The following is a 23,919-nucleotide window of genomic DNA, read 5'->3' on the forward strand; positions in this document are numbered from 1 at the left end:
TTCCATTCTAGATTTGAGAATAAAAATTTTCTAACTAAACTACTTTGCTGCATGTTTGACTTTTATAGCAGGATCACAGAGTCTTTCTTTTAATTCCAAAAATTAATATTTGAAAGTTTAATCAGTTTTCCACAGGCCTTTCTTTTTTTTCTTCCAAATTTTTATTTAAATTCTAGTTAGTTAACATGTAGTGTAATATTGGTTTCAGGAGTAGAATTTAGTGATTTGTCACTTATATATAACACTCAGTGCTCATCATAACAAGTGACCTCTTTAATAACTATCGCCCATTTAGCCCATCCCCTACCCTCTCCTTCCATCAAACTTGAGTTTATTTTCTATTATTGATTTCAATTTCAGTTCTCAAAAACTGAGAGCTTTTCCTCTACAGTCAGTAACAAGACAGGAATGTCCACTGTCATCATTGTTATTTAATATAGTACTGAAACTCCTAGGCACAGCAGATAACAACAACAAAAGGCATCCAAACAGGCAAGAAAGAAATAAAACTTTTATTATTTGCAGATGACATGATACTTCATGCAGAAAACCTGAATGACTCCACCAAACAAACAAACAAACAAAACTGTTAGAACTGATAAACATATTCAGTAAAGTCACAGGATACAAAATCAATATACAGAAGTCTGTTGCATTTCTATATACCAGTAATGAAGCAGCAGAGAATTAAGGAATCAATCCCATTTACAATTGCCCTCAAAACAATAAGATATCCAGGAATAAACTAAACCAAAGAGATAAAAGACCAAAAAGATAAAAGATAAAAGAGATAAAAGACTGCTCTGAAAACTACAAAACACTGATTAAAGAAATTGAAGATGTCACAAAGAAACAGGAAAACATTCCATGCTCATGGATTGCAAGAACAAATATTGTTAAAATGTCTAAACCCAAAACAATCCACACATTTAATGTAATCCCCACAGCATTTTTTACAGAGCTAAAACAAACAGTCTTAAAATTTGTACGGAACCACAAAAGACCTGAATAGTCAAAGGAGACTTGGGGGGTGGGGGAGCAAAACTGGAAGCATCACAATTTCAAGCCTTCAAGTTACATTACAAAGCTGTAGTGATCAAGACAGTATGGTACTGGCACAAAAAAACCCCACGAAGATCAGTAGAACAGAACAGAAAACCCAGAAATGGATCCACAACTATACGGCCAATTAATCTTTAACAAAGATTAATTTCCAAAGCAGGAAAGAACACACAATAGGAAAAAGATAGTATCTTTAACTTGTGAAAATTGGACAGCAAAATGCAAAAGAATGAAACTGGGCTACTTTCTTACACCATACACAAAAATAAATTCAAAATCAACTAAAGACCAAATTGGAGACATGAAACCATTCAAATCCTAGAGGAGAACACACATAGGCATAACCCCTTTGACATCGGCCACAGCAAATTCTTTCCAGATATGTCTCCTGAGGCAAGGGAAACAAAAGCAAAAATGAACTTACTGGAACCTCATCAAAATAAAAAACTTCCACACAGGAAGGAAACAATCAACAAAATGAAAAGGTGACTTTTGGAATGGGAAAAGATATTTGCAAATGATATATGTGATAAACGGTTAGTATCCAAAGTAAATAAAGAACTTATAAAACTCAACACCTAAAAGATGTATAATCCAATTAAGAAATGGACAAAAGATATGAATAGACATATTCCCAAAGGAGACATACAAATGGCACAGATATGTGAAAAGATGCTCAATGTCATTGATCATTAGGGAAATACAAATCAAAACTATAATGAGATATGGGACGACTGGGTGGCTCAGTTGGTTAAGCAGCTGCCTTCGGCTCAGGTCATGATCCCAGCGTCCTGGGATCGAGTCCCACATCAGGATCCTTGCTCAGCGGGGAGCCTGCTTCTCCCTCTGCCTCTCCCTGCCATTCTGTCTGCCTGTGCTCCCTCTCTCTCTCTGATAAATAAATAAAATCTTAAAAAAAAAAAATTAAAAAAAAAAACTATAATGAGATATCACCTCACATCTGTCAGAATGGCTGAAATAAAAAAACTCAGACAACAATTGTTGGTAAGGATGTGGAGAAAAAGGAACCCTCTCGCACTGCTGGTAGAATTGCAAATGGGTACAGTCCCTGTGGAAACAGTATGAAGGTTCCTTAAAAGTTAAAAATAGAACCACCTTATGATCCAGCAATTGCACTACTAAGTATTTACTCAAAGAATACAAAAGTACTAATTCAAACATACTATTTACAGCAGAATTATTTACAATAGCCAAATTATGGAAAGACTCCAAATGTCCATCAACTGATAAATGAATAAAGAAGAGGCACACGCACACACACACACACAAACACACACACCACACACAAATATTACTCAGCCATAAACAAGAATAAAATCTTGCCATTTGCAAAAATATGGATAGAGCTACAGAATATTATGCTAAATAAAATAAGTCAGAGAAAGACAAATACCATACGATTTCACTCATATGTGGAATTTATGGAACAAAACAAATGAACAAAGGGAAAAGAGAGAGAGAGAGAGGCAAACCAAGAAATAGACTTGAGAACTATTGAGAACCAGCTGATGGTTAACAGAGGGGAAGTGGGTGGGTGGGTGGATGGGTTAAATAGGTGATGGGGATTAAGGAGGGCACTTGTCAGGATGAGCATCAGATATTGTATGGCAGTGTTGAATCACTACATCGTTATACCTGAAACTAATATTACACTCTGTTAACTAACTGGAATTTAAATAAAAACTTAAAAAATAAAAGGCCCATACAAGCATGGAATAATCATGAATTCCACCAGTTTTAAGGATTGAGGACCTCTTTGTCATAATTTCTCAATGTAAAAAAAAAAAAAAAAAAAAAATCCTCAATGTGAATTTCACAGAGCACTAGGAGCTCCATGAAAGTCATGAAATTATGTATAGTCAATCACATGCATATGGAGGTTTTGGAAGGCATTCCATGGCTATTTATTTATTTGTTTGAGAGAGAGAGAGAGAGAGAAAGCATGTGTGTGCAAGCATGGAGGGGACAGAAGAAGGAGAGAGACAATCTTAAGCAGGCTCTCTGCCCAGCACAGAGCCCCACGCAGGGCTTGCTCTCAAGACTTTGAGATCACGACCTGAACCGAAATCAAGAGTCAGATGCTTAACCAACTAAGCCACCCAGGTGCCCCTCCATGACTTTTTAAAGATCAGATTCTCAAAAGAGTTTCATGGCCATCCCCTCTACCTCAAGAAATCAGGAATTACTACTCTGGGAAAGAAGTATTTGCTTATAAACTGGTAATATTTGTCTCAGTCATGTTACTAAGGAAGGAAGATCTACTTAGTTTTATGACTTGGTATCTTGTCTTTTCCATTTCATATTTGTGTGTGGGAGGTAAGATTAGTTTACACAAGTTTCCATTACCAACTAGGTGTGGTTCACATTTTTAAGGTATCAAGTTAAGAAGGGATCCAGGTCTGCAAATCCCATTTTTAATCTCTGTTGCTGTTTATTATTTTGTTTGGCTTTTTATTTAATTCAAATTTGGAAGGAATTTCCTTGAATTGGTTCATGATTTTATTTTGGTAAAGATAAAGCAAAAAGAAATAAAAATAAAATTTCCACAAAGTCTTTCCTCCTGTTTAATGAGGAAATTTCAGGCTTCTATAAAACATTTTCACTGGGCCTATTTCAAAGCTAACAAGTAATTAACAAGATTCTGGCAGCTGTCTTAGTCAGGAGTTTATGGAGAAACAGAACTGGTAGGATATGCTTTCTGTATAGAAAGCGGTTTATTATGAGGAATTTACTTACTCAACTTAGAGGCTAAGAATTCCCTCTACAAGCTGGAGATCCAGGGAAGCCAGTGGTGTACCTCCCGTCCAAGACCCAAATCTGAAGGCCTGAGAACAAGCTCAAAGGCAAGAGAAGATGGATGTCCCGGGTCAAGCAGAGAAAGCGAATTTGCCCTTCTTCTACCTTTTTCTTCTATTCACGCCTTAAAGAATGAGGTGTCGTCCACCTCATTGGGAGGGCAATCTTCTTTAGTCAGTCTACCAATTCAAAGGCTCAACTCTTCCAAAAACACTCTCAGTGGACCCATTTAGAAATGTGTTTTACCAGAAATCGATACCTAAAACTAACATCACAGCAGCTGTACATAAATATTTATTTTAACTTAAAAAGTAAATTCTATCCCCATAGGGACTCTTGAAGCAACCATTTGTTTCTGAAATCTTAGTCACCACATCTGAGTAGTCCTGCTGACAAAATTCTACTTTAAAATCTGTTATTCTAGAAACTTTATCTTAATTACCAATTGAATCACCTTCTACAAATTAGAAATATGCTTTTTTGTGACCAAGTATATATTTCTAAAAAGAGGTGACTTTAATTTTTACTACTGAGAAAGAGAAATTAGGTACTATTTTGGGAAATAATTCTTTTGGAAAGGAAGATAGAAAGAAAGTATGAAGACACACTAAGTATTGAATGTTGATTTCTGGACTCAGCCACTTCAAAATTGAGGGGAACAGGAAATGAGCCCAAGATTTCCAGACAGTCTCTGAGTCTAGGTATTTAGAGACAAAAAAATAAGTAACATTTTACTTCTAGCTGGAAGAATCAGTATACTTGAAACAAAATGTAGGAAAATATTTGTATATGTTCTAATTATTATCTATTACTGCACAACAAAATAACCCCCAAATTTCCTGGTTTAAAATAATAGACACTTTATTATATCTTAAGATTCTGTGGGTCAGAAATTTGGGCCACGCTTGCTGAGTGATTCCAATTTTATCATTTCTTTCTACTTACTAGTTGGAGTACTTTTACAAAATAATTTTTGAGAAAATTTTATATATGTGACACAGAGAGAGAGATCATAAGTAGGCAGAGAGGCAGGAAGAGGGGTAGGGGAAAGCAGGCTTCCTGCTAAGCAGAGAGTCCCGTGTGGGGCTGGATCCCAGGACCTGAGACCACAACCAGAGCCAAGGCAGAGGCTTAACCCACTGAGCCACCCAGGTGCCCCTAGTTGGAATACTTTTATAAAGAAACATTTCCTTCATCTATTCTTTGATTACCTAGTAGAAAAGTAAAGGCAATATAAAAGCTTGATTCTTTTCCCACACTTACCAGTTTTCATAATAATGAATTATCTTCTCCTTTCATTCTCCAAAAACAATGAGGCTTTAAAAAATACCATAAAGAACTCATGAATTTAAACACATTTGATTGTTTTCAAATAACTAAAATTTTTAACCTTATTCAATTTCAAACTTCTCCATCAATGGCCAGTAGTAGGAGGCTCTTTGAGTTGGCTCCTGAATCTTTTTGACATGATGTTAGTGGTCTTTGATAACTTTTTTGCTTTTGGTATGGGAAGATATTCCAGGCTCATCCTGTACATTTCCTATCCTAGAATGGTGTCTGTTCTTTTTCCAGGAAGGATGGGTGTGTGTGTGTGTGTATCAAACTTCCTAGGTTCCTGCAGATATTTCCAATTCAAATAAAAGACCACTCTGCATTCTAGGATTTGCACTCTAACCTCTTTGTTTCTTTCTTTCTTTTTTTTTTTAATTTTATTTACGTATTTGAGAGAGAGATTGAGTGAGAGAGAGCTCACGAGCAGGGGGAGAAGGTAGAGAGAGAAGCAGATTCCCCACTGAGCAGGGAGCCCAATGTGGGACACATGTCCTGAGCTGAGGGCAGATGCTTAACTGATTGAGCCACCCAGATGCCCCACACTCTAACATCTATCACATCTGTACCTCCTTTCTTCTACTTGAAAATCCTGGCTTCCAAAGAAATAGGATATAATGGAGTTATTTATTTGCTTTATTCAAAAATGTACACAGAAAAGTCTCAGAATAACAATACTAATATACTTATTCCAATACAATCACTGAAAATTAAAAAAAAAATTCATATGTTCCTACCATTCACTTCCAATTTTAAAAGGGGTGCACCAACAGGTCATATAACCATTATATGCTATTCTTTTCCTTTTAAACCTCTTACTGTCTTTGTTCTACAAATAACCATATATCTAATGTTCAATATCTGTCCTTTGGTGTTGTTAGTACATATATTTTGGTTTTATGAAGTTCATTCTCTAATAAATTCTGTAGAAGTGCTCATGAGAATAATATCCACAGAGATCTTGCATGATGCTAAGAGTCCGTTTGTGTCTTTATATTTGAAAAGCGCTTTTGCTCAATATAAAATCTTTGGATCACATTTTATTTCTTTGAGCCTCCTATATACAATATTCCATTTTCTTTCAGCATAAAAGCTTGCTATTAAAACTATAATAATAATATAATTTTTTTCTCTTATTTTTGTCTAAATGTTGAAGGAATTTTAAAAATTTAAGTCTAAATTTTACTAGAACAGGGCTTGGTACTCACCATCTTGGTTGATATTTTGGGGTAAATGATGTGCTCTTCCAATATATGGTTTCAAATCTTTGATATTTTCAGGGAATGATTTTTGAATTATAGTTTTTAGTTACTTCTCCACAGTTTTGCTTCTGTAATGATTCCTATTATAATTATGTTGGATCTTCTTTGCTTATCCTCAATATTTATTATTTTCTCTTGAAATCTATTTACCTTCCCATTTTTATGGCTTTTTTCTTCCCTTTTCACCCTTTCTCTTTAGGCATTATCTGTTATGTTTATTTAACTAGATGTTACATCTAGTTTAATTTTCATCTCTGAAATATTTTTTTCTTTTACTTTTCTTCCCTTCTTGAGTGGTATCATCTCTTTCCCGAGTTGTTTTTGTGGTTGTTGTTGTTAATTCTAATTCAAGGGGTGCCTGGATGACTCAGTTGGTAGAACCTGCAACTCTTGATCTTGTGATTTCAAGCCCAAGATTGGGTGTAGAGCTTACATTAAAAAAAAAAAAAAACAAAACAGGGGTGCCTGGGTGGCTCAGTGGGTTAAAGCCTCTGCCTTTGGCTTGGGTGATGATCCCAGGGTCCTGGGATCGAGCTCCGCATCAGGCTCTCTGCTCAGCAGGGAGCCTGCTTCCCCCTTTCTCTCTGCATCTCTGTCAATTAAATAAATAAAATCTTTAAAAAAAAATAAAAAATAAAATAAAACAAACAAAACATATTTTAAAAATATTTTGGTTCATGTTGTTCTTCCATGATGTAATATTTTGAAGATAATCAGCTTATTTTAAAATTTATTTGTGGTTATCTGTATGCTTAGGCATCTTATATAGTTATTAATATCATCCATTCCATCAACACATATTTATTGAGCATGTACTATGTGCAGACAGGCATTGTAGCCCAAAGTTGAACCATCCCAGCTGATCAACATTATTGTTTTATACAACTAAAATTTTGTGGTTGTTATGCAATGAAATGTTGATGAATATACCATATTTATAATTATTAAGTCCTAACTTTATTTAGTTTCAACAGACTACTTCTATACCATGAATTCTGCATTCTTGACTCTGTCACCCAAATTTATGTTTTCAGGAACAGTTTAACAAAGATGTATTTCAAGGAATTAAAAGTTTGCAATATTTTTTTAAATCCATAATGAATAATGTATACATGATCTAAAAAATGACTGAGTTACAATCTTTTCCCTCTAGATCTTTGTAGTTGTTTCATCATTACCTTCCAGTATTTAGTTAATTGAACAAGTTTTTTGGTTTTTTTTTTAAGATTTTATTTATTTGACAGAAAGAGAATAAGCACAAGCACGTTGAGCAGAAGAGGAAGAGGGAGAAGCAGGTGCCCTACCAAGTAGGGAGCCAAACATGGGGCTTGATCCTATGACCCTGGAATCACGACCTGAGCTGAAGACAGATGCTTAACCAACTGAGCCACCCAGGCATCCCTCTTAAGCAACTATTTTGACTGATTTTTATTTTTTTTGTCTTTTTGTAGGCTGTTTTCTCTGAAAAAAAAATTGCTATACATTTTTTTAAATTCTTGAAATTAAAAAACATTCTTTAGGACATTTTTAGTGTCTACTTTTCCTTAATTGTTTTTGTCTTTAATACCATGAGCATTTTCAATTGCAGACTAATGAGAGCTCAAGAAATTTTATACCTTATATTTTAATTATTTATTCTGATCATTTTGTGTGTATTCTGTTCTTTGATATTAATTCATCAAAGTTTGCTTCTCAGTCCTCTGAATCCTATATTTATCATCTCTTAAAATCTCATTGGTTCACCTCTTCATTCTAGGGGGAGAGGTGGTTTTGAAACTTTCTTTCTTTTATCAACAATTAAGTGTTTTTAGTCACTTTTTAAAAAGTGTTAGGTTTATTGAGTTATAACTTACAAGCAGTAAGATTAAGCTTTTTAAGTCTATAGTTGAGAATAAGATTTCACAAATATATTTAGTCACTACTATAATCAGTGCACTCTGGGCAAGAGGAGAATGAGATAAGCAGGACACCAAGGACTGAATTTTGGAAAATGATCATATTTATGGTCAGAGGGAAGAAAAATCAGAGGACTAATTTTTAACCCCAATTCCTGCTATTATCCCAGAAGATTTTACATTCATATCAAGAATCCTTCCACCCGGGGTGCCTGGGTGGCTCAGTAGGCTAAAGCCTCTGCCTTCAGTTCAGGTCATGATCCCAGGGTTCTGGGATTGAGCCACGCATCAGGCTCTCTGCTCAGCGGGGAACCTGCTTCCTCCTCTCTCTCCTTGCTTCTCTGCCTACTTGTGATCTCTGTCAAATAAATAAATAAAATATTTAAAAAAAAAGAATCCTTCCACCTTTTGCCCCCTGTTATGTGCTGAATAGTGTTCCCCCAAATTCATATGCTGAAGTCCTATCGCCCAGTATCTCAAAATGTGACTACACTTAGAAACAGGACCTTCAGAAATGTAGTTAAATTAAAATGTGATTTTTTAAATTGTGAAATTTATTCACAAGTATAGAGGGAAGATTTCGTAAAGACACAGGGAGAAGATGGCCAGTGTGAGAGGCTTGAAGCAGATCCTTCCCTCGTGGTCCTCAGAAACCAACCCTACCAAGACCTCGATATCAGACTTCCAGCCTTCAAAGCCATGAGAAAATTAAATTTCTGTTTTGTAAGCTATCCAATCTGCAGTACTTTGTAATGGCAGTCTGTGTACTTCGCTATACCTTCTCTTAACCTTTTGATCCACAATCAAGGAAAATCCCACTCATGGGAAATTCTAATTCTCCCAGGTCAGTGAATGCTACAGACATCCCACCCTTGGAACTGGGCAAGAGTGGTGCTTGTACTGCATGTATTGCTTTACAGAACACAAGTTGGCCCTTTTCCTGCTATACCGAACCCTAAATAGCAAGGAATCTGTGGGGCCAAAAAGACAGGTTCACTCAGAACCTATATCTTCAATTTTAGACAATGCTTTTGAGTAGCAGCTGGTCTTTAAAATCTCTGCTCACACAGCTCCAAAAAAGCAAGGAGTGACCTTTCCCCAGGTCCTCCGTGCTAAGGGCCAACAGTGCTTCTAGTATCTAAATCCTTAGACCAAACATGTAGTAAAAAAGCTCCCAGCACTAAGAGGTGCCTTAGCAGTGGTGTGGGAGTAGGCTTGCCAAGTAAAATACAGTATACCTTATTAAATCTGTATTTCAAATGGACAAGTAAGTTCTTAGGACAAGCAAGTTCCAAATATCACATGGTACATACTCACTCTAAAAGGTATTGTTTATATAAAATCCAAATTTAACAAAATAGCCTCTTTTTTTTTTTAAATATTTTATTTATTTATTTGACAGAGATCACAAGTAGACAGAGAGGCAGGCAGAGAGAGAGGGAGAAGCAGGCTCCCTGCTGAGCAGAGACCCCAATGTGGGGCTCGATCTCAGGACCCTGAGATCATGACCTGAGCCGAAGCAGAGGCCTAACCCACTGAGCCACCCAGGTGCCCCAGCCTCTTTTTTTTTTTTAAATTTTTAGCAATATAGGAACCCTAGGTGGAGTCATAGTTGGGCATTTGAGCTGGGTGTCCATATGCATGAGCACAACACTCGTAATGGTATCAAACTGAGTGAGAGGACATGATACAGGGAAGGCAGGATACATGTGCCAATCAGTTCTCCTTCAATTATCCATTCTGTCCAACACAAGAATTCTAAATTGAACCTGGCTTTCCAGGTCATTTTCAAAATAGGACAATAAAACAAAATTTATTTTTACATTTTGTTAACTGTATTTATGTTTAAATATTCAGGCATATGATGTTTGGGTCTCGATTTTCACTCTTTCTCCCACTGTACAAATGTCAAGGGGTTAATACTGTGTTGCAGAAACTTGCCTTAAGAGGTCAATGGTATCAACCACATTTAAAAGATGAGGAAGCTAAGGCTTAAAGTGTTAAATATAATTTGTCCACAGTCATTGAGCTAGTGGAATCCATTTTCAATGTTAGATCTGTCTGAATATAAAGCAAATATTCTTTTTTAAAATTACATGTAGTGAGGGACGCCTGGGTGGCTCAGTTGGTTGAGCCGCTGTCTTCGGCTCAGGTCATGATCCCAGGTTCCTGGGATGGAGTCCTGCATAGGGCTCCTTGCTCGGCAGGGAGCCTGCTTCTCTCGCTGCCTCTGCCTGCCTCTCTGCCTGCTTGTGTGTACTCTCTCTCTCTATCTCTGGCAAATAAGTAAAATCTTTAAAAAAAAAATTACATGTAGTGAATGGTGACTACATTTAATACAGTATTGTATATTTGAAAGCTGCAACAAGCAGATCTGAGAGCAAATATTCTTTATCACCAACAATAATTTACTATGTATAAATTGACATACCCTTTGATACCATCAGTATACCTGGAGGCATAAAGCTGGTGAATTTTATGGGCTATCAAAAATAGGTATAACAAGGGGCACCTGGGTAGCTCAGTGGGTTATATGCCTCTGCCTTCGGCTCAGGTCATGATCCCAGGGTCCTGGGATGGAGCCCCCCATCTGGCTCTCTGCTCAGCAAGAAGCCCCCCCCCCCCAGGAATCTCTCTGCCAAATTAATAAATAAATTTTTTTAAAAAAGTAGATATAATGAAATCACACTTGTTCAGGCTTTGATCCTGAATTTATGGGTCTTACACTTACACTCAATTGTGTAAGTGTACCCGCATTTGATAAAACTGTGGGTTCATGCTATAATTATACAGTTCAAAACACTGATTTATAAAATAGAATGCCAATTTAAGTTACAATGACCAGTGTTTTTGGTAGAATAATGATTTGTAGTAATTTCTCTTTAAGGGAAATGCCAACCAGAGGATCAAATTAAAACAGAAAACTACCTGTACAGCCTAATGTTAGAACAAAAAGGGTAAATATCCTTAAGGTAGTATTTTCGTCAAGATAGGTGAATTGTCATATTCCACTCGGAGAATAATCCAGTCCACAGTGGGGAGGCAGTTCATATGCTCTGAAGCACAACACACCGGGTTTTTACTTCTTACTGTTGAACATTTGCAGGCCTCAGTTTTCTTGTTACGTAAAAAAGGCTTCTTGTAAGGGTTGAGATTATTCATGTAAAACGTCTAGCACACTATTGCCATCATACTATGTATAATACAAAATATTATACATTATATCAAATGTCGTATTATTTATTATTATGTTATTGCTATTGTGCAATTTATCATTGTTCTGTTTAACAACTCTTGCTAACCTGGAGAAACAGGCCATAAGCGCGCTTCCCAGGCGTAGAGGCGGGTACGAGTTACCATGGCAACAGCGCGCGCCTAGACATCTTCCGCTCGCGCGTCGCTGGAAAAGAAAAAAAGCCCGAGCTGCGTGTTGCGTCATCACCGCGCGCTCGTTCGGGCTCTCCGTTTTGGAAGGTCCCGGCCCGGCTACCGTCGCCCCCCCCGCCAGGAATTATTTTTTCTTTCAACCTTTGTTACATCGCATCGAGCCTGCAAGACTGTAAGTACTAAAGAAAGAAAGAGGGCGAGCGAGGGAGCATTAAAAAAGTGATGCCGCAGCACACTCCCCACCTCTGAACCCTCCCTATGTTTTCTTGATCCTATCAGCTTCCTCTCAGCTGGGATCGCGCCGCGTCAACTTCCGGGCGGGTGCCCGCCAGCACGGCCTCCGCCGCTCCCCTTCTTTGGCCCCTTTGTGTCCCCGCAGTATCGAGGCGCGGGCCCTGGCACGTCCTTTCTCGAGGCAGGGAGCACCGTAGTGCAGGGAGCCTCTCACTGTGGGCGGGCGCGCGGCCCGCAGGGGGGTTGGAGTGGGGAACGTGCCTGCGCGTGCTGGGGTAAGAGGAGGTTGCACGAGGGTCAGCGTGTGGTTTGAGGAAGGAGGGGCGGGGCGGGGAGGGGGGAGACGAAGGGGAGTAGAAAGAGCAATGGAAATTTTTAAAAAGATACTCCTGTCCACCTTCTGATTATTGTGGCCTAACAATGAGGCGCAGCCATAATAGTCATCCTGTGCCATGTTTTCGTGCTCTTAATTGCCTTGGGAATGAACTGCTAAGGCTTTGTATTTTATATTGTTTTCATGGCCTCTTTTTCTCTTTTTATTTTCTTCCTGCAGATAGTTCATTTAAAGCTCTTAATTCCACAGGGTGGTGGTTTCTGCCAATATGAATCTTTTCAACTTGGACCGTTTTCGCTTTGAGAAAAGGAGTAAGATTGAGGAAGTGCCCGAAGCAACCCCTCAACCCACCCAGCCTGGCCCTTCTTCACCAATTTCTCTTAGTGCTGAAGAGGAGAATGCTGAAGGGGAAGTTAGCAGGGCAGGCACACCTGATTCAGATATAACTGAAAAAACAGGTGAGTTACAATGTTGCAAAATGATGTAGCATCAAGAGGTATTTTTTGAGAGAAAGAAATTCTAATATTCTTGATGTAATACATAATAATACATTGTCCTCTGCCTTGCCCTTTAAAATACCGCTTTGCTGCTAGAGGCACCATATACCTCCCATGAACTGAACATCTATGGGCTTCTTCAGTTTTATATGAAGTTCTTTGGAATATGACCCAGTGATGGAAGTTGGTATCTGAATTTAGGTCATCCTTAGGTCAGAGTAGTTGCTTCTGGAAGAGAAACTAGGTGATTCAGACTCATGATGTAGACTTTGAGTCTGTTATTTGGCCAGGTATTTACATCTCAGTATTTTTCCAAGAAACACTGCTCACTTACTATGAACCAGACTTAGACTCAAGGTGCTTGAAGACAACCTCTGGATGAATGAAGAGCAGATCCCATTCAGATTTTTGCCACTATTTGACATTCTGGAGATCCCCAGGGTGCGAATGAGTAATTGGTATTCTTCAAGGTGAAAGAACCATTTCTAACCTCTTCAGCAGGTTGTCCCAGACAATGGGATTTGAGAGGAAGCCAAAAATAAGCATTTCCATCTTAGTCTGTGTTCTTTGAACAGTGAACAGGACATATTTGAACTGTTATGTTTTAGGCACTGTGCTGTGTTTCACATTCTCTTATCTGATTTGTACGGCAGGCCTACAAGATGATACCCACATTTTGCAGAAATGAAACCCAGAGAGGTTAAGTTGTTAGGAATTTGATAAACCTGGAACTCAAATCCAGTCAGTCTAGTTTCTGAGCATAAACTTTTAATTGTTTACACTGTGCAGTTTCTTATGAAGGGTGGAAGAAATATTAGAAGTTTTCTTTTAATGTTTATTTTAGTGATACCTTTTTTAATGCAAAACTCAATATTTCCCAAGTAGCGTTTATGCTGATGTGGCCCTGACAAGATTAGTAATAAGTATGCTGTTATTGTTGGTGTCTTATTTTATTTGCTAGTCTTCTGTTTAATTGTACCAGTGATGGCAGACTCCCTACACATTATCATTTGAATGACATTTAAAAATCTTTGGGTGTAACTAAAACATGCTGGAATGATTTGGTAGGTTGAATTGTGTGGTAATGGGGAGTCATAATTTTGAAAGGCTTTGTTGTATGAAAGGTTCTAAATTCATCCAAATTCTGTGGGGAACCACTGAAGCTTAGGAGTGCTGTCTCTTTGTTCATTCTTTCAATAGGTGTTTACTTTGTATAACATGCTGTAGTTAATGTGTAGATATCCAGGTACTTTAGTATTCTAATAATAAATATATGAATCTGTGTTTTATGTAGTTAGAGAGGGCTGGGAAGGCCAGCATGTAGGCATGGGATTTTGAATCTTAGGAATCTCTACTGCTTCATTTCAGTTAAATGGGATATTGGACAAATTACTTAAAATCTAAGATTAACATTTTTTCCTCTTTAGGATAAAAAGCACTTTGTAAACTGGAACACAGTGGAATATTTTATTTATCATTATAAATGTGAAGTTCTTAATTGTCTCTTCTAATCAGAAGATGCTGCTGTACTTTTTTTCCCTGTTTAAGGAGATTTCATTCATTTTTATTGTGATTTTTTTTTTTCCGCATGTGTAAATTTCTCTTATAAACTGAGGTTACCTTTGGGACTCACATGATTAGTCTTAATAGCATTGGGAAATACGAAAATTAAGTTTGTTCTGGAAATGGTTAGAATTCATCCTACTAGGGATAGAGAGCTCTAAGAAAAGATGATTGTAGTTGGTATTGTAAAATTGAGAGAATCTTGAAAACGAAGGCTAGGTTTTGGTTTTACATTGTGATTACAAGAGATCCATTAAAGCCTTCACAGATAGAAGGGTAAAATGATGAGACGTTGTTTTGTTAAAAAAAAATCAGTTTAGCAGTCCTGAGTACCGTACTTTGTTAGAAGGTAAGTTTTGAAGGGAGATAATTCATTTTGGAAGTAGAAATAACAGTAGGAGTAGAGAAGAAAGAGAGATGAGAGATTTCAAAGAAAGAAAGGGCAAAGTTTTAGAACCAAATCTAGGAAGAATGAGATAAATAAGAAATTAAGTTCATGATCACCTGGGTGGCTCAGTCGGTTAAAGATCAGCCTTCTGCTCAGGTCATGATCCCAGGGTCTTGGGATCTATTCCCACGTTGGGTTCCCTGCTCAGCAAGAAGCCTGCTTCTCCCTCTCCCACTGCCCCTGCTTGTGCGTGTGTATGTGCGCACTCGCTCTTTCTCTCTGTCAAATAAATAAAATCTTTAAAAAATCTAATTAAGAAAATGGTAGATTTGTACATCAGGATAGGTGTAAAGTACCCATTCTAACCCATTGGGCATGCCTTTAAAAATTCAAATAAAAAATGTCCTGTCCCCGGTTTAGCATGTTGGACGAGACCTAAAGCAACTTAACATAGAGGTGGGGAATTCTCAATTGAGTGTTGGAGCTTGAGCCTGTATACAGGATGAAATACTAAAGCTGGTTTAGGCTCCTGACTAGAGATTAGGGAATCATTGGTGGGATATGGTTTTTGACCTTATTTCCTTTATCATCATATGCTAACTTCTTATTTTGCTGTTGTGTGTAATGCTTTATTTGCTTATTTACAATAGAGTGTTAGGTCTAAATCAGGTCTAAATCACCTATTTCTTAAATAGAGTGGAAATTCATGACATTTTTAGCTAACTCTTTTAATTTTAGCAATATGAATTAGATTTTATTTCCTATCACTCTCTCTCAGTTACTATGCCACAGCCATACCTTTTCTTAAATATGCAAAGGATAGTGCAGTCTTTCCTTCTTCCTCTTTGCTCTTCTTCGTCCAAGACCATGCCTGCTGATAAGTGCATATGACTCTGGGCTTAGTGATGTATTCACTGTCTTTAGAAGCCCTTCCCCTAATCAAACTCTCTGAAATAGCAACACTCCTCCCTCTGCCCTCAGCTTTACTCTTCTGTGTTTTTCTGTGTAGTATTTATTTCTACCTAACATAATTCTATATATTTGTGTCTCCTTTATTAAAATATAAGATGCATGTGAGCAGAGACTTTTTCCTGTTCACCGTTGCTTAGAGCAATGACTGTGCATAGTAAGCTCTTAGTAAATATGTATTGAAGGAGTGAGTATTGGGTGATAAGTGGGCAATACTAGTACTTTGTACAAATTTTTAGAAGTATCCTTCCTCTTTATGATCTTGAAACAGCCCCATAGCCATCAGGCTTCTTCACCCTTGCTAACTTGAAACTGCTTTTGATGCAGGATAGTCTTCCTTCACCCAGCCTTTGGATATGAGGGCATACACTTAACTTGTGGGCACCTCTCCCTCCTGTGTTTATTTTGCCCTCATGGTGTCACGTTATTAATGGTTATTGCTTGCTTACACATTTTTTTCTTTTGGCCTTTTTGAGAGCACTGTGGATTTCAAGGGAATAAAATAAAGGTACATGGGTGAGAGAGGAGAGAACTTCCTATGTTTTATGCATAAAGAGTAAAAATAAGACCAAAACTTGATCCTCAAGGAACACCAGGAGGAAGGGACATATAAGTATATATAGTAAAGTAGTACAGTGTAATAACTCGGGAAAATATTAAGAAATGTAGAATCACAATCTAACTCAGAAATGATTATCTTTTCCTGGAGAGGATCAGGAAAAGTCACAGAGAGGTAACTTTGAGTGAACCCTAAGCAATGAATCAGTGCTTTTTTTGTGCACAGGTGAAGAAAATATACATTGTTTAGGAGAGTGATACGTCTCTAAGAAGGGAGGTTATCTGTGGAAGAGGCGGTTTAGGGAGGTATAGATGAAACTGAGAAGATAGACGTGTAAACTGCTGGGTTGTAAGGGGCCTTTATATGCTATGCCAAGAAGGACGGACTTTTTTGGGTATACACCAGAGAGCATTTCAGCATGGGAAGACCGTTGATGAAGCTGATGAATTAATTGAAGCCTAAATGTAGGAAAATGATAGTAGGATAAAAGAGGCTTTTTAGAGAAGTTTTATAATTCAGTATTTGATGGTATTTGGTGATCAGTTAAATGTAGAGGGTTTAAAGTAACTCATATTTCTTGCTTAGACAGCTGGGTGATGGGCACTATTAACTGAATTAGGCAGTGCATTTTGGAGAAAGATACTTAAACGTGTTGAGTTCAGGTCACCTGTTTCAGAAATGAGGTCTAGTGGAGGATTGAACATTAGGTTTTTAGATTAAAGATGGTTGGAGCCTTCCAAATCGACTTTGGAAGAGTCGTCATTGTGGCAGTTAACAAAAAATATCCCCAATCAAGGCATATAGAGAAAAATTTCAACATTTAGTGGTGAACAAATGAAGACAGACCAATGAAGATAATAAAGGATAACTTGAATAGTCATAGAAAATGATAGTACTCTGAAAGCTAAAGAAAGACAAGTTTCTAATTTTGTGTATAGTGAACACTATCAGATACTGTAGACAGGTCAACTTGGATGTGGACTGAGAGACCACTTTCCTTAGAAATTAAATGTTATTGTTGACCTTTAACAGATAGTTTCAATAGAAAGGTGGTGAAGTGAAGGCTAGTCTTTAAAGAAGGAAAAGAGAAAAACAGCTTGACAGTACAGTAGTGTCGAAAGATGTTTCAGGAGTATTGAAAACTCAGCATATTTTTGGCCCAGTGGAAGAAGCCAGTGGAAAGGGAAAGGATGAAGGGAGGGGAGGTATCTGAAGACAGGCTATCTAGGGCATGGGAACAGATGCACAGCTAGACTATTTAATGTTGCAAAGAAATAGAGACATTTTACCTGGGGAGAAAAACTGATAAAAGTTAATGGGTTAATCAGTTATTTTGTGGTTGGAATGGAGGAAAGTTTTAGTAAATTCTTGATTAATTTCTTTCCCTAGTGAAATACATTCAGTATTCTAAAATGATCACCATTTCGGTGTGGTGGTCATGTGGAAAGTAACAGTTGTTAGTAAGAAAATTTTAAAATTATTCCCGTTAATCAAAAAGATTATTCCAGTTAATTAAAAAAAAAATGCTTTCCAGAGAGCACTGCTCTGTCATACAGGTTATGAGATCTCAGGTAAGACATTAACATTTTCGGACTTCATTTCCTTTGCCTAGATGTTCTCTGAAGTCCCTGAAAGCAGTAAAATGGGTATGATCCTTTGAATAATGGAGCCAGATGTATCATTTTAGCATCATGATTCTGTAACCATTGGGTGATACTCAGGTTTTTTTTTTTTAAGTGTGTGTGGCCACAATGCAAATCATCCCTGTATCTTTGGATAGTTACTGTGGTTTCTTAATGTCTGCGAGTGTTAGTTGACAAGCAGTACTTGGTAGAAGGCTAAGTGCTAAATAATTCTAATAGAAGAAAGTAAAATGAGTACTTACACTTTAGTAAAAATCTTCAGTACATTTGAAGTTTATACTTTTTTTTTTAAAGCTTTTATTATTTTACAAACAGAAATCACAAGTAGGCAGAGAGGCAGGTAGAAAGAGAGGGAGAAGCAGGCTCCTTGCTGAGCAGAGAGCCCAAGGTGGGGTCGATCCCAGGACCCTGAGCTGATGACCTGAGCCAAAGACGGAGGTTTAACCCACTGAGCCACCCAGGCACCCCTGAAGTGCATACTTTTATCTGTGTTTTCCCTTCTCTACCTTTTTACTCTCCATGTTTAGCTATTTTTTTCAAAATAAAATGTTACATGTAAAATATGCATTATTGTATAATAAGAATATTCTGTAGGCTTTATTTTCGGTGTTTATATTCGTATCTTTTTTCTGCCTGAATCTATTCCAGGTTTTTTTTTTTTTTTTAAAGATTTTATTTATTTAATTGACAGAGAGAGATCACAAGTAGACAGAGAGGCAGGCAGAGAGAGAGAGAGGGAAGCAGGCTCCCCGCTGAGCAGAGAGCCCGATGCGGGCCTTGATCCCAGGACCCTGAGATCATGACCTGAGCCGAAGGCAGCGGCTTAACCCACTGAGCCACCCAGGCGCCCCTATTCCAGGTTTTTGTTTTTATTTATATTATATGTATAATATTTACTTATGCTTACCTCTTTTTTTTTTTTAATGACTACAGTGTCTTATGTAGATATAATTCGTGTAGTTTCTTTAATGTACATCTGTTGGTTGGGTTTTTTCTTCATTTTTTTTTCTTTTTGCTGTCAAAAGAAGGCTATAGTGACCATCCTGTAGATGGTCCACAGATTTTTTTTAGCTTGTGTACAATCTGAAGAAAAATTCTTGGAAATGGAATTGTCAGATTAGATTGAATATTAGTACTATTTTAGTAATTGCCAAGTTACCATACATAGTTTTACCACTTTGCGCCAGACTACAGCTTGGTTTTTAGATGTCTACTTTTTCATACTAGGCTAAAATATTACAAACCTTTTTTATCTTTACCAGGGAATTTAATCACTTTACTTTTATTCTTTAAGGTTAATTGTGTTTTCAGAAAGGTATTCGTCTTCTGGACTTTTTCTGTGTTCCATTTTCTTTTTTTGTGATAAATGATTTGTAAGTTTTTTATTCTTTTTATTGCTTGTTTTTCACTGAGAAATTTCACATTTTCACGTGGTCAGTTTGTTCCATTCATTTCTTTGATGGCTTCTAGGGTTTAGGTCTTGATCAGACAGGCATTCCTTACTATCACATTATAAATATTTTCATGTGTATTTCATTCTAGCACATCTATGTTAATTTTATTTTTAATTGTAAAATACACATAACATAAAATTTACCATCCTATTAAGTAAACAAATCATGACAGTGTTAGGTACATTCATATTATTGTTCAGTTGATCTTCAGAACTCCTTCTATCTTGCAGAAATGAAACTGTACCCATTAAACACTTCCCTCCTATCCCTAGCCTGTAGTAACTGTAACCACCCTTGTACTTTCTGTCTCTGAATTTGATCACTCTAGGTACATCATAAAAGTGGAGTCATACAGGATTTGTCTCTGTAACGGATTTCCCTTTGCATAAGGTCTTTAAGATTCATTCATGTTGTAGCATGTATCAGAATTCCCTTTTTAAGGCTAAAAGTATTCTGTTGTATGTATATACTGCATTTTGTTTATCCATTCATCTGTGGATGGATACTTGGGTTGCTTCTACCTTTTGGTTATTATGGCTGTTACTCCCATGAAATGTGTGTACAAATACCTCTTTGGGACCTTGTCGCTTCCTTAAGGTATATACCTGAAAATGGAATTGATAGATCATATAAGAAGTCATCACATGTTTTCCATTAATACCTGAACCATTTTACTTTTCTGCAAGCAGTGCACGAGGGTTCCAGTTTCTCCACATCCTTGCTAACACTTGTTACCTTCTTTTTTGTTTTTTTGTTTGTTTGTTTTGATAGCCAAACTAATGGATCTGAGTCAGGTTTTGTGTTAGTAGCCAAACTAATGGATATGAGTTAGGTTTTGTGTTGATTTTTATTTTACTCTTAAATCTCATCTAGAATTCATATTATAAAAACTAAAGAAAGGATGGTACAGACATCAATGTAGTCTAAATTCTCATGTATATTTGCATCTTACAGGCCATTAATCTACTTTTTTAGTTTTGTATTTGTTTACCCATCACTTTAACTCTTGTGGTTTTAAGGTGTTTTTTTTCTTCTTCTTCTTTGACTGGAAAGTTCAAAGAAGTGGTTTCTATGGCTTTTTTTTTCTTGAATTTCCAAGTGGCTGAAATTTTGCTTCAGTGTTTTTATTAACATTTGCTCCTAATTATACTCTTTTACAACTGGAGAGTGTGGTCTACAGTATTTTTGTTTTGGTTGATCTACTTAAATTTTCTTTGTGGCCTAATTTGCCATTAATTTTGCAATAGTACTAAGAGTACTTGAAAAGGTGACATAATCTAAGTATAGATTAATTATATACCAAATAACAGATGAATTTTATTTATATAATTTTATCCAAACTGTAGATGACAAATATTAATTTCTTGGATCTTGACTAATTACATGCAACTGTTTTTTAGTGGAATAGAATAAATAGAAAATTATCAAATATCACCGATAGCCTCTGAAACTTTTATTTCAGTTATATATGTTTAATAATCATGTTTTGGGTTACAATCTAAAATGAGTCTCTTATAGTGGATCCTAATCAGAAATGTTTGGAAAGCATTATTGTAAGATTTATTTTTGTGCAGTCTATTAAGAGCTTGGAGAAGAGAGTTAAAGCCTTATATTTGTCTCTTGACTTGTTGTCTTATGTATCCTGCAGCATTTACGTCTTTCATCATAGTATGCAGTTAAGATATATGTTAGTTATGGTTTTTGTTGTAGATCTAAATTCTCTTATTAAAAAAAGTGTTTCTCAAGTTAGATGCTTCTGTTTGTCCGGTAACAATAGCATGGCTTTGTTTTTCTTTACATTTTCCCCATTTATCTTTTCTTTTGGCTTATGCCTGAGATGTTTCTTTTCTTATTTCATCTTAGAATGATGTCAGAAACTACTCTTCAGTCTTGTATTTATTAATGTATTTTGTCTTTATTTTAGAGCTTGCATCAGAGAAATAGTTTGATCTATCTTTTAGGAGATGTTTATGGTATTTATCTTTCATTATGACACTTAAATTAAGGCTGCTCAGATTTTACCATCTATTATTTTGGTTACATTATAAAATGGTAAATCAGGGGCGCCTGGGTGGCTCAGTGGGTTAAAGCCTCTGCCTTCAGCTCAGGTCATGATCCCAGGGTCCTGGGATCGAGTCCCGCATTGGGCTCTCTGCTCAGCAGGGAGCCTGCTTCCTCCTCTCTCTCTGCCTGCTTCTCTGCCTACTTGTACTCTCTGTCTGTCAAATAAATAAATAAAATCTTAAAAAAAAAAGATTAAAAAAAATAAAATGGTAAATCAGTTATGTGTTTTACTTGGTATTCAAAGGAATTGCCTTGAAAGTTAGTTGCCATGTTGAAGAATTGAACCATGTAGAGCAACACAACTAAATGATCAGAAGTGGCACAGTTTTCTAAATCTTCAGGACAAATATAAAGGTTTATGTATTTTTCATTCTACTTTGGAAGACAACTTCTATTTATGGGTTATCAAATTAATTTGGACTACTTTAGTGTGAATTCAATCTTCTAGTAGTGATTTTTTGTTTGTTTTTGAGTGGCCCTTGATCTTGGACCTTTTGGAAAGGTGAAACCAGTGTCAGACTTAAATGCTTCTTTTGTTTTATGGTAGACTTAGATATGAGAATGGGTACAAGCACACTGGAAAAATTTGGGGTGTAAGATCGCCTTCTCTTGAGTATACATGTTGGTGTGGAATTTAGTTTGGAAAAACTCCTTGGAACCTTGGAGTGTTCTTGCATATGGTAATGATGTAGGTTCCCATTACCTTTTGGTAATGAGAAAATATTCATCTTCTGTCTCTAAAATACAATAGATTTCTTTATGATCTGTGTATGAAAAGATAGGCTGTTTTCACTCCTGTTCCTGTAGCATTTTTTTATTCCTTTCTCATGGCACAAATCATATTTTATAACAGTTACTTGAGTGCATGGCTACTTAGCTCTTACTTGTTTCGTTAGGGCAAGTTGAACTTAATATTCCCTACCTCCTGGTACAGTGCCTTATGCGCAGAAGGCAGTCAGCAAATGTCAGAGTTTAATGGTAGCTGATGCCTTCATGATTGTTTCAGTGTTTCACCATTCTTTCATTTGTATTTTTCTGTTTCCTGTCTTTTTTGTGCTGCTGCTTCAAAGTGCTTATTTGGCTTGGGTCAGAAACCATCTCTGCATCGTTACGGCCATTGCCTCTTAGCTATTTTTGCTTTTGTTTACTTTCAGAAGTAGTCCATATAAGCAAATCTAAGCATTAAGCAGTATTCTAATTCTAAATTATTGACTATATTGGAAAGTTGCTATTTTTATATAAATAAACTCTTACTGTATCCCATCAGTTTCCAAAGTGTGGTATGTGAACCTTTAGGATCCCTAAAGATAAACTACTTTCATAATAATGCTAAGGTAGTACTTGCCTTTTTACTATGTTGATGGTACAAAGGCAGTGGTAGGTAAAACTGCTGGTACCAGGCACCTGGGTGGCTCAGTCAGATAAGCGGCTGCCTTGGGGTCAGGTCACTGTTGATTCCACTGTCTTGGGATCAAGCCCCACATCAGGCTTCTTGCTTAGCAGGCAGCCTGCTTCTCTGCCTGACATACCCCATGCTTGTGCTTGCTCTCTGTCTCTGTCTCTCTCTCTCACTCACCCACTCTGTCAAATAAATAAATAAATAAAATCTTAAAAAAACAAAAACAAAAACTGCTAGTGTCTTAGCACAAATCATGGCCAAGACTCCAGACTGTTCTAGTAGTCATTGTCAGTTTCACTTAAGAATTTTTTTTTTTTTAAGATTTTATTTATTTACTTGACAGAGATCACAAGTGGGCAGAGATGCAGGCAGAGAGGGGGGGGGGGAAGCAGGCTCCCAGCTGAGCAGAGAGCCCAGTATGGGGCTGGATCCCAGGACGCTGGGATCATGACCTGAGCCGAAGGCAGAAGCTTTAACCCACTGAGCCAGCCAGGCACCCCAAGAATGTTTTCGATAAGGCAGTAAAAATTATTAATTTGGGTAAATCTCAACTAAGCAGTAGGTGTCTTTTTAATATTTTTGTGAAACAAAATGTGAACCAGCCTTTGTTGTATACTGAAGTGTATACTGAAGTGTGTACAGTGGTTATTTCAAGGGAAAGCATTTGAACAGTTGGGTTTCCTTTCTAATTTGAACTTGGCATTTTTTCACCAAACACCATTTTTACTTAAAAGAATGACTGACAAACTGTAGTTAAGCAGACTTAGGTGTGGACATTTTCTTAAAAATGGACAGTGATACCAAGGAAATAATTGGCAGCATTTATCCTGTTTTCAAAGGAAAGTTCAGATTTTGGACTGTGATTTTGACAGTCTCAGATATTTCAAGATCAGTGGTGATATTACTAAGTCTGATTTTTAAATAAAATACCATGAAATATGTCAGCATTTGGAAGATCTACATTAATCAGCAAGTGAACCAGTATTTTTCAAATGACCAGTGCACACCGTGTTACAAAATAATGCATGGTTTAAAGGTCCATTAAAGTGCAAGTTAGACCAGT

The 23,919-nt window shown here is 36.9% G+C and overlaps 1 protein-coding gene across 8 annotated transcripts in view; it reads left to right on the forward strand.

Annotated features, from left to right (window-relative positions):
- The first annotated feature begins 11,793 nt into the window (after positions 1 to 11,793).
- Positions 11,794 to 23,919, forward strand: part of SMARCAD1 (SWI/SNF-related, matrix-associated actin-dependent regulator of chromatin, subfamily a, containing DEAD/H box 1) — a 77,239-nt gene continuing 65,113 nt past the window's right edge. For 4 of the 8 annotated variants that reach the window (XM_004756059.3, XM_004756055.2, XM_045067108.1 and 1 more), the window contains exons 1-2: positions 12,046 to 12,261; positions 12,540 to 12,778. In XM_004756059.3, coding sequence (XP_004756116.2) covers positions 12,589 to 12,778 — 190 coding nt within the window. In that variant the 5' untranslated portion in view covers positions 12,046 to 12,261; positions 12,540 to 12,588. Of the gene's footprint in view, positions 11,925 to 12,045; positions 12,262 to 12,539; positions 12,779 to 23,919 lie in introns of those variants that run through there. The other 4 variants (XM_013058031.2, XM_013058032.2, XM_013058033.2 and 1 more) reach the window with 4 other exon arrangements.

This window comes from Mustela putorius, unplaced genomic scaffold (genome assembly GCF_011764305.1).
Source record: "Mustela putorius furo isolate JIRA1106 unplaced genomic scaffold, ASM1176430v1.1 tig00003871_pilon_pilon_pilon, whole genome shotgun sequence".
NCBI lineage: Eukaryota > Metazoa > Chordata > Mammalia > Carnivora > Mustelidae > Mustela > Mustela putorius.